General features: G+C 38.5%; 1 protein-coding gene across 3 annotated transcripts; it reads left to right on the top strand.

The window, feature by feature from the left end:
* Nucleotides 1–92: 92 nt before the first annotated feature.
* LOC137092198 (kelch-like protein 10) lies at nt 93–11192 on the top strand. Of its 3 annotated transcripts, none has more exons than XM_067456467.1 (8): nt 93–1819; nt 1908–2397; nt 4279–4689; nt 5106–5303; nt 5807–5956; nt 6132–6248; nt 6355–6446; nt 9397–9945. In XM_067456467.1, the coding sequence occupies exons 1-8, from the start codon at nt 1674–1676 to the stop codon at nt 9530–9532; spliced, it is 1740 nt and encodes a 579-aa protein (XP_067312568.1). In that variant the 5' UTR covers nt 93–1673; the 3' UTR covers nt 9533–9945. The 3 variants fall into 3 exon arrangements, 1 of the variants encoding a protein (XP_067312568.1); XR_010908180.1 differs by lacking the exon at nt 93–1819 and adding an exon at nt 11058–11192 and having other exon boundaries at nt 1839–2397; nt 9397–9872; XR_010908181.1 differs by lacking the exon at nt 93–1819 and adding an exon at nt 11088–11170 and having other exon boundaries at nt 1839–2397; nt 9397–9872.
* Nucleotides 11193–12124: the final 932 nt, after the last annotated feature.

Below are 12124 nucleotides of genomic sequence, written 5' to 3' on the forward strand. Positions count from 1 at the left end.
CTTTGTTGCACTTTGAGATTCTTCGGAATGAAAAGTGCATTATAAATAAAATCTATTATTATTATTATTATTATTATTATTATTATTATATCTTACTATTACCTTAGATATCCAGAAAACTTGCCTTGAAATTAGATAGTTAGCAAGATAGCAAACCTATAATAAATTGTGTGATAGCATTCATTTTATGTTTTCTTTTGAATTTGTATGACAAAAAGTGAGGTGAATTCCATCTGTATGCCATTTTTCTGTATGAAATCACCATAGACCTTTTCATGTCAGTTCAAACATGTGTCGTCACTTGCTTTATTAACTCTACACAATCATTCTTTCATTCATTGTGTCCCATGGGAACGGTTGACTATCTCACAAAGATCTTTTTGACTGATAATGTCTGAATAACATTTCACCCAAATTTGGTTTGGTCTTTTGAAAGGTCATGAACGAGTTTGAACAAGTATGGGCAACACTATTTAAAAGTGGTTTCTAGACTATTAATTCAAAAATAATTATTAGCTAAAAGCAAAGAAAAATATGAACTGTTGCTAGCGCCAGAGGGTTTGAAAGACATAGCTTGAGCACAAAATGCTCCCATTTATTCAAACGGTCATGAATTAACGTATTGATTCATTATTCGGATTGCCAATGTACGTGATTTCAGCAGTTTGACATGCGATCAGGAAACATGAATCAATCCGCTGATTCATGACCGTTTGAATCTTCATTTGAGGATTGAACACAATCAGTATAGTGTGCATACACTTGTATACGCTCTCGGACTAAATATAAAATATCGTAAACTGTGTTCCGAAGATGAACGGAGGTCTTACAGGTGTGGAACAACATGAGGGTGAGGAGTTAATGACATCAATTACATTTTTGGGTGAACTACCCCTTTAAGACATCAATGTGTCACCACGAGCCACGGGTTTAATATGGATTCGTATATCGGTGTGTTTTTACTCTCAAATTGTCTCTCATAAAAATAAAAATAAAACACCCTATTGACATGCATCATATGACGGGCACAGTGCAATGGTTGGAGTTAAAAATATTAAATTGTGAAGAAACTAACACACCTACATCTTGGATGCCCTGGGGGTAAACAGATAAACATCACATTTTCATTTTTGGGTGAACTATCCCTTTAAAAATATGAAATATCTGATTTGCTTACCTGCACGTCATATGACTATTAAACAACAACAGAGAACCATAAACAAGCAAATGTTTTGATAAATTATTGAAATATCAACTTAAAATCATAAAGGGTAGGCCTATTTTTTTTGTTTTTTTTTTGTTTATTGAATGTTGAGAATAAAAGAAAGTGGCATAGTTTTTCTCAATAACAGTAGGAATCACCTGTTCTTCTGTCAAAAACGCATTTTGTGCTTTTATTCGATTAAATCCTTAATAGCAAATTCAAACATAAAAGGCTCATCATTTTTATTTACAATATTGCCAATGAGTTTTAATTAAATTTTAATTGGATTTATAATAACTTTCTGTTAAAAGGCTGTGAGGATTTAAACCAGATAGAACGTTGAACTTCAACTATGATGTCACAACCATTCTAGAAATCTTTTGAGCATTTGGAGATTTCACTAAAACAATACATTACTTTAATCAGTGTTTGATTAGTTTGTGTTCAAGTTTATTTTAAGCTAGAAAACATGGAGAACAAGTTCATTGCCACATCTTTTAATGTTTTTGACGAAGTTCGTTCAGAGGGCGAGCACACAGACGTCATTATCAAAGTTAATGGCGAAGAGTTTAAAGCTCACAAGATCATCCTTTGTGGCTGCAGCCCTTACTTTAGGTAAGGACATGCGGGAACATGCTTTACCATTGTACAATGTCTAATTTAGAAGTGTCATCTTTAGAAATTGATAGTATTTGTTCCACAGGGATCTCTTTTCCACACAATGTTCCGCGGAGAAACATTCCTATGATATTGAAGGAATCTCCTCAGACACCATGTCTCTATTCATTAAATACGCATATGCAGGAAATGTCCACATCTCTGAAGAGAATGTGGCAGAGCTCTTGGTGGCGGCTGATCAGTTTTTAGTTTCAGATCTTGTGGATGCTTGCTGCAAGTTCCTGGAGGCAAACTTGAGCCTGCAGAACTGCATTGGCATCTGCATGTTCACAGGGCAGTTTTACTCCTGCTCAAATCTCCACCGCAAAGCAAAGCGATATGCTCTACAGCACTTTGAGGGGGTGCAGCAAGAGTCTGAGGAGTTCCTGAAGCTCTCGCTGGAACACCTAGTTGAGATGATTGATCAGGATGAGCTGAATGCTAAAAATGAGGAGGTGGTTTTTGAGGCTGTCCTCCGCTGGATTGATCACTCACCTGAAAGCAGGAGAGGGCACATTGCTGAGCTTCTGCCAAAGGTAAAATAGAGACAAATTCATCATAGTTTTGCTTTACTGTTTATCAGACCAAAAAGTAACTCAATATAATGTTTAATTTCCAACTTAAAGGGTAAGTTCACCCAAAAATGTTCTGTCATTGATTACTTACCCTCATGTCGTTTGGCACCCGTAAGACCTCTGTTTATCTTCAGAACACAAATGAAGATATTTTAGTTAAAATCCAATGGCTCAGAAAGGTAGCCTGACGTAATTATACTCAATTCTAGTCATAATATGAGTCTGAAACTGATCCATTGGGCTGTGATTACGAGGCGTGTTTCATCCGAACCAGGAAAGACCTCAATTGGATAGACCTACAACCAATCAGAGCAAAGAAGTGACAGATTGTCAAATGTCAACAGAGCTCAACTGCACTGTGTTGCCAAGTCCGTGTTTTTCTCTGCGGGTTGTTTTCTATGTCCGCGGGTTGAAGCGACTATTATGTGATATAAAGATCTATGAGTGCGAATTTTAGCAGGCAACCTTGCCAAAATAACACATTTTAACCGACAAACACCATTTTTTTTTTGGACAACCCCCCCGAGAAGCTATTGTTTTGGGCTAGTAGTTGGCGGGTTTTGTTGTAAAAACTTGGCAACCCTGTCTGCACGCACGCTAGAATGAACTATCTTTGCCGGTGTTGTAAAAAAATAAAATAATTTAATGATACACAGAGTACTTACCCAACATGATCATCATTTCTGAGAGAAATTGTGATGGTGAATGCATATACAAACAAGTTCTCCGTTTAGGATTCGAACAAATATAATCAAAGCCCCTTTGATAACGTGCATGATTACGTTACTGTTTATCATCTGTCCATCATCGTCTAAAGCCCGCCCTGATGATTTCATTGGTCCGAACAGTTTCTGTTCGGGGATAATTACTCCTCTATGGATCGAGGCCAGACCGAACCGCCCGACCTAAAAATGTTGTGGGCGGGGCTAAGTTCGGCTGGCATCCAGGCTATGAACTAATGGGACCTTAGGGTTTTTTTGTAAAGCACTTTGAATTGCCATTGTGTATGAAATGTGCTATATAAATAAACTAGGGCCGGGACTTTAACGCGTTAATTAAGATTAATTAATTACGTGACTTTAACGCGTTAATTAATTACGCGTTAAAGATAACGCGTTATTAAGTCATTTCCTCTCTCAAGACCCATAAAGGCACTAAAAACATCGCTACAAAGTCCATCTTACTACAGTGGTTCTACAATACCTTCATTTTATGAAACAACAAGAATAGTTTATGTGCGCAAAAATAAATAAATAACAACTTATATAGTGATGGGCCAATTTCAAAACAAACCTTGGAACGGTTATGAATCAACCTATTGATTTATGATTCGGATCGCGTATCAAACTGCCATAATGCTGAAATCACGTGACTTTGGCAACCCGAACTGCTGATTTGAGACACTTATTCATAATGGTTCGAAGCTTTGTTTTGAAATCGACCCATCACTATGTAAGTCGTTATTTTTTAATTTATTTTTTCCACACAAAAACTATTCTCGTCGTTTCATAAAATGATTGTAGAGCCACTGTAGTGAAATGGGCTTTTAATGACGTCTTTAGTGCCTTTTATGGCTCTTGAGAGAGGAACTGACATTTGTGTCAATGGAGGCCTGTCTGAGCCATCAGATTTAAACACAAATATCTTCATTTGTGTTCCGAAGATGAATGGAGGTCTTACGGGTGTCGACGACATGAGGGTAAGTAATTAATGACAGAATTTTCATTTTTGGGTAAACTATCCCCTTAAACTAAGTTGGGTTTTAATTTATGCATAAAGTATTTCCCCATAGACATTGATAATAAAGACCACATTTGGTTCCCTTCTCTCACTGTGCTTCAGGTTCGAATGGGGTTGATGTCACCAGAGTACTTCATGAGTAATGTAAGGAACAAGGCACTGTTGTTGGAGAATGAGGCGTGTTTGGCCATTCTCATCAGTGCAATGAGGGCCATTTTTGACCTCCACATGGAGGGACCCACCGTTTCAGACCAATTGACACGCCCACGCCTGCCCTCTGAGATCCTATTGGCCATTGGAGGGTGGAGCATAGGAAATCCCACCAATGCAATTGAGGCATATGACGCAAGAGCAGGCTGTTGGGTCGATGTGACTCAAAAGGATGAGCATCCCAGAGCCTACAGTGGTACAGTGTTCCTTGATGGGTTTGTCTACTGTATCGGTGGCTTTGATGGCGAGAACTGTTTCAGCAGTGTGAGGAAGTTCGATCCCATCTCGCATACTTGGCATGAGGTGAGCATTGTTACTTATCCGAGTATCAACTTGTTTACTTTTACTAATAACAAATATTGTGCCTTTTGACTGTGTATGGGCCTACCTAGTCCGCTTTTCTGGGTATCATATGCACATTTGAACATCAGAAATGTTGTTAGGGTATGTAACACACTGGTATTTGAAACAGCCATAATATTGCCCAAAATATTACTGTGATGGTCCCAAGTTATCAGATGGCACTTTGAAATATACTATGGTATCACTTGGTTATAATATTTATATAGTATTTAAAGACACTGTACAGTACTTACATTTAGGTATGTATGGTGATACCATGGTACATTTCCAACAAAAAAAACAACAACAGTATTTCAATAATGTTGTTCATATACCAAGCTTGCTTTGTTTTGTGTTGTCTGTGCATTACACACCAGGTGGCCCCCATGTATGAACAGCGATGTTACGTTAGTGTCGCTGTTTTGGATGGATTAATTTATGCTATGGGTGGTATTAATAGACACGTACGGCTAAGAACAACAGAATGCTACGATCCAAACACCAACCAGTGGACAATGTTGGCGCCCATGAATGAACTGAGGAGTGTCGCTAGCGCCACCTCACTGCAGGGCAGGGTAAGAACACTCACCCAAGTCAAACACTTGATGGTTTAAAGATGCAGTCTGTGGATTTTAGTGGCATCTAGTGGTGAGGTTGTAAATTGCAATCACCCAAATGTCACCCCTCCCTTTCGAAGCTACGGTGGCTGACACAGGACAAAAACATTTTTGCTTTCAAAAACATTTAGTCACTATCTGCACATTAGAGAGCAGATAGTGACTAGCGCTCTGTAGAGAAGTTTGTCCGCTAAGGGCTACTGTAGAAACATGACGGTGCAAAATGGCGTCTACAATGTAAGGGGACCCACGGTGTACGGAGATAGAAATGGCTCATTCTAAGGTAATAAAAACATAACGGTACATTGTGTAAGGTCTTTATACACCACTGAAAACATAGTTAGGTATATCATATTGCGTTTCTGTCAATAGATCCTCATAAATACCACACACTGCACCTTTAAGAGCATGTCGGACACTAGCAGTGTGTTAATTCTATTGCATTTGTGTGATTCTGGCAGGTTTATATCTGTGGTGGTTTTACTGGGATCGAGTATCTCTTCACAGCTGAGAGCTTTAACCCAGAAACAAACCAGTGGACGCTCATCGCTCCCATGAGCAGCCGCCGCAGTGGTGTCGGTGTGATCAATTATGGGAATCTAGTTTACGCTGTGAGTATTATACACACGTACAGGGCAACATATGACAATATATAATACGTTTTTTAAATGAGACGTATTATCAACTGTACAAAAATAGATAGGCCTCCTTGAAGTGCATTCATGAGTGCAAATCCTTTTGGGGCTGCTGCCATATTAACAGATCAATGCACATTTATGTTTCAAGGTTGGTGGTTATGATGGTGCCAATCGTTTGCAAAGCGCAGAGGCCTACAACCCTCTCACTGATAGCTGGCATGATGTTGAATCTATGATCAGCCCACGCAGCAACTTCGGTATTGAGGTGAGATATGGATTCTGCAGAAACAAAACGTTTTTAAAGATTCTCTCTGGTCGCATACTGGACATGTTTCATATAAGTAACAGTTATTTGATTATCCGAACTCCAGGTTATGGACGATCGGCTGTTTGTTGTTGGTGGATTTAATGGCCTCAGCACCTGCTCTAATGTGGAGTATTACGACCAGAGGACAAATGAATGGTAACATTTACAAACAATACAGATCACTGATCATTTCAAACTGCATGATGTAATGACTACAAAGGAACTGTGACCTAATTTTGCAAAAACTGAAAAAATAGAAACACTTTAGGCAAGGCAAGGCAAGTTTATTTATATAGCACATTTCATACACAATGGCAATTCAAAGTGCTTTACATAGAAAGGAATTTAAAAAAAACCTAAGGTCCCATTAGTTCATAGCCTGGATGCCAGCCGAACTTAGCCCCGCCCACAACATTTTTAGGTCGGGCAGTTCGGTCTGGCCTTGCTCCATAGAGGAGTAATTATCCCCGAACAGAAACTGTTCGGACCAATGTGTAGCGACTCAGGCGAATCAAACACACAATCGCCAGTTACATTTAACAAATATGTTTTGAAAGTTGTGCTCACTAGCATACCTTCCCCCAACACAACAGAGGGAGATTCTTCAGTCACCCTGGAAACCATCTGATAAGGTGTTTTATGGCCGGAAAGAATGTGGCCACAGAGCTTTTGACACAGAGACACAGAGCTTTTGCCTCAAATTATAGACAAACCATCTATAAATGAACATGCACCCCAGGACATTATATGTAAACACATAACTGTCTTGTAAAATGTTTATTCTGTATGGTATTTTGCATCTTTTTGTCTTTGTCTTAACAAAGTACTAGTTCAGATAACCTCATATATGTCATGTCTCCTATCAAATTAATGCTCACTTCACGACTTACACTTCCATGTATATCACTTATTCAGAAAATGCAGTGTGTGTTTGTTGCATTAATTATAGTATGAAGACTCAGAGACCCACTGAGTCGAACCTTCAAACAAAGAGCTATAAATTCTGCTGAGGAATTTCCCGCCGGGAAATCCCAACACTCTCATTGGTTAAGTCTAACCCTGGAGGGTGGGACTATTTCCAGACCTTAAAAGACCAGTGAAGACAAGCTCTTCCCCCTCTTCCTTTTCTCTCTCTTCTCTCTCTGGCTGAACCAACACGTCATCGTGGCTGGCCCTTGAGCCAGGCCACCAATGCAGGCCCTCCAAGCAGGCCTCAGCCCTTCCAAAAATCTTCTCTTCTACAATCCGATCTTCAAGAACACGAAGCCTCGCTAAAGCAAACAGCCGCTTCCCTCCCAACCTCGGAAAGGACCGCCGGATACGCAGAGACACATGCACATAAGCGAGAAGCCAAAACGAAACCAAAAAGAATGCAAGTATTCTTACTTTTACTGCTGTAAAGAGGGTGTGTTATTCTCCCGTTGGGATAAATTAACTCCGTGAAGGTCGTATTTGTTGAACTGAAGGAAAAGCTGTTTCTTACCCTCCCCCACTCTCTTTGTCTCTCTCTCTCCCTCACTCTCTTTGTCTCTCTCTCTCTCTCTTTTATCTCTCTCTAACTTCAGTCTATTCATTATTCTCTTTTATGTATTCTTTCGTTAATATCTATACTTCTACTCTCTTGATGCATATTTAGTATGTACTTTCTGTGTGAATTGTAGTGTTATTTTTAGTCTGTGTTTATTAAACCTTCAAAAGACATTTAATGAGTTGAATCTGTTATTCTGCCACATACACAAAGTCAATGAAACTTGCGATCTAAACGTTACCTAACTGCTTATGCTACTATGTTAGTAAAGTAAATTGTATGACCATTTGAAATATTGAACTTGTCCTGATCAGTAAAGTTAATGTTTCTCATGCGCTCGTAAAGCAGTAATCCATTATTGAGAATTGATTTGAAAAGTCTATAACTAATTTGCAGGACAAACTTAGTAGGATAATTTCAAGCAATTTCATAAAGGGTTACTTGTATTTAATTAAACAATTTTCCCTATCGGAAAATTTTAATACGTAATGAACAACTGGCAAATCATATTCATAAATTCATGAATATTGAATATTAAATCCCTTTTGAGTTAATTATTCCCCGAGACATTAAACTCATGAGTCGTTGTTGTTACAAATGAAATCATCAGGGCGGGCTTTAGATGATGACGGACAGATGATCAACAGTAACGTAATCATGCACGTCATCAAATGGGCTTGGATTATATTTTTTCGAATCCTAAACGGAGAGCTTGTTTGTATATGCATTCACCTTCACAATTTCTCTCAGAAATGATGATCATGTTGGGTAAGTACTCTGTGTATCATTAAATTATTCTATTTTTTTTACAACACCGGCAAAGATCGTGTATTCCAGCCTGATTTCAGAGTGCGTGCAGACAGGGTTGTCAAGTTTTTACAACAAAACCCGCCAACTACTAGCCCAAAACAATAGCTTCTCGGGGAGTTCTCCGGGGAAAAAATGGTGTTTGGGGGGTAAAATGTGTGTTATTTTAAAATTCGCACTCATGGATCCATATATCACATATTAGTCGCTTCAACCCGCAGACATAGAAAACATCCCGCGGGGAAAAAAACGCGGACTTGGCAATACAGTGCAGTTGAGCTCTGTTGACATTTGACAACACGTCGCTTCTTTGCTCTGATTGGTTTTCGGTCTATCCAATTGATGTCTTTCCTGGTTCGGTTGAAACACACCCCATAATCACAGCCCAATGGAGCATTTTCAGACTCATACTCTGACTAGAATTGAGTATGACCACGTCAGGCTAATTAGTTCATGCAATAACTAATATTAACTAACGATGATCAATACATTTGTTCAATATTTTTTAACCATTGTTTGGTAAATAAAAACACAACTTGTTGAATGTAAAATCCTGATGCTTAGCCACAATAAATCACCTCAGATACACATCTCAAGCAGGAAGTATTTAAAATCACAATGAAATGCCACATGCAACCCATCTTAACTCTGTAATGTATTTCTGAGTCAAACAGGATGTTAAAGGAGAACGAATTGGTGGGACTTCATTGTATCTGTAGAACTGATTGGATAGTGAAACGTAAGTCTATATGTGAGTTTCTTTCCGCACAGGAATGAGGCAAGTGACATGAGCATTTCCCGCAGTGCTGTGAGCTGCTGTATAATATCCGGGTTACCTGATGTCACACAGTATGTGGCCAGTCGAGACTCTCTCCAGATATCAGAAGACAAGTCTGACAGTGATTGATCCACCTTCGCTTTCCGGAGAAGCATCATAGCAGCAGTAACTTGGCACATGATATGATTAAATGCAGTTAAAAAGATTTTAAAAATGTGTTGGATCGTGCACTTTAAAGTCACCATGAAATGCAAGTTGCATGTCTATTCTTTCCTATTGTGATGCATATCCAAGGGAAAAGGCTACTGGGGCACGGCGTGATTTTGTCCACTAGGAATTGATTGGATGATTGGATGGTTGTGGTTTGCTATTGGTGGATCTCATGTGAGTGACAGGTTGCCCCGCCCTCACGCCAGTAAACGCATCACAAGAAGGAGGGGAAGATATTTTGATTAAAGATTACAATAAGGTAACACTTTATAATAACGTTCAGTTATAAGACACTTGTATATAATGCATCACACACACACACACACACACACACACACACACACACACACACACACACACACACACACACACACACACACACACACACACACACACACACACACACTATAATGTACCAATTCAGGAACATATTAACTAAGAGTCTCCCCGACTAAGGATTTACACATTTGAATCAGAATTGTCAAATCTTTCTATGGTAGACCGATAGTCAAATCATCTATGTGTGTGTGAATGGGTTGGGAGGAGCACAACACTAGTCAGCAGGAGGGTAAAACTATTTTCATTTTTATTTTATTTTAACTTTTAATAAAGCGTCCAAAACTGCCTGCCAACTGACAGAAAAACTGGCAATGGCTTTATTATTTAGGTTTAAATAAAAGGTAATGTGGTGAATAAACATTCGTAAACCGTTTTCTCATAACATGTTAAAGCCACGATCGAAATACAGAACATCACACAAATATATAAAAGAACATTTTGATCAATAAAGATTAAAAAAATACCTGCCTAGAGAGGAAAAGAACACTTTGAGTGTGTTTATATGCACGTTCTAAAGCTGATTATGCCGTGCACTCATTAAATGTGTTCGAATTTTAAAGGCATAAAAGCTTCACTTCGCTTCGTGGTGCCCTTAAAGCGGTCGCACACCGGACGTGAAGGTCAGCGTTGTGCCATGTCTATAAAATATTGAGCACCCCCATAATGCCAAAATGGTATGATCCTCATTTCATAGAACCCGTGAACATGCGACTGTGAGATCGTGGTCGAATCCGGCTCCGCATATCAATGCATCGACTCTTCTACTATTCGGGGTCACCCCTAATATTAACTAATAATTTATAAATAACTTTATGTAATAATACAGAATTAAAAAAAAAAAAACTAATTCTTAAAATGTTAGCATATCACTTTGTAATCATTTATGAATGTATAGTCATGTTTTGTAAATTATTAGTTCATCATTAGTGTCACAGACACACCATGCTCCCACGTCACCGAATCTCAGCCCACGCTCTCACCTGAGTATTAACCATGCACACCTGCAGCTCATCATCACCCCAATCACCAGCAGCACAAAAGATACACACTCAGTCACTGTCCGGTCTCGTTTGTAAAAGGTACTAACCCTTCTGCTGTCTTCAAGGACTCCTTTGATGTTCTTACCTATCTACAGCGTCTACTTCCTAGTCTTCAGCGTCTTCCTGTGTCCAGCTTGTGTGTGTTCCGTGTCTCCATTGCCAATCGCCTGAGATTCACAACCACCATCTGCAAGTACACCCAGAGTATCATCCCAGAGAATCATCGTTGCAAACCTGCACTTCTGTCAAGTTACTCACCTACTCACCTGTTACTCACCACTCAACTGGTTGCTCAATAAACCTGACTCACTTACCATCATGTCTCCGTAGCCTTTTTACCATAATAATTAGCTAATGATTTGTGTTATGAGGCATAAATCGTTCTCACAAAATCAAGCTTAAAGAAGGAGTCACTTAATTACAGTAGGGATACATATTAATAAAGTGTTTATTAACACTGAGTAATTATTACTATATGTCTAATTATTACTATATGTACAATGTACATTTCAATAGTTCATTAATCATTTCTAAATGAATGTATAAGAACCACTGAAAACTCATAAATAACTGGTTTGTAAATAATGTAATGCATAATTTCTAAATGATAAATTGATCATTAAAAAGTATGAAAAAACAATTATTAAACACATTATAGATATGGTTATAAATCAATAATGAATCATTTATAGTTTTCTGATAATATATTAATGCTTTATGATTTATTAACTAACTATTTGCTAATGCTTTACTGAGTATTCAAAGCATGTAGGTATTATAAAGTTTTTTTTTTATATATATAGAGCTTTTTCAAAGCTTCACAGTGTAACAGGAAAATAATGCAACAGAATTTGATTCAGCTGTACAGCCGCTCTGGAAAAAACGGTGATGTCACCCAGCTAATTTGAATTATCATATAGCGACAATGTGGGCAGATCAGTAGTTAAGTTGATATAGTTAAGTAAGTAAAATCATTTGGATATTTAGTTAAAAATGTAATGTCCCCAACTGAGCAAGCCAAGCCAAAGGCGACAGTGGCAAGGAACCAAAACTCCATCAGGGCGTGATGGAGAAAAATAAACCTTTGGAGAAACCAAACTGAGTTGGGGTACCAGTTCTCCTCTGGCCTATT

Source organism: Pseudorasbora parva, chromosome 2 (assembly GCF_024679245.1).
Source record: "Pseudorasbora parva isolate DD20220531a chromosome 2, ASM2467924v1, whole genome shotgun sequence".
Lineage (NCBI taxonomy): Eukaryota > Metazoa > Chordata > Actinopteri > Cypriniformes > Gobionidae > Pseudorasbora > Pseudorasbora parva.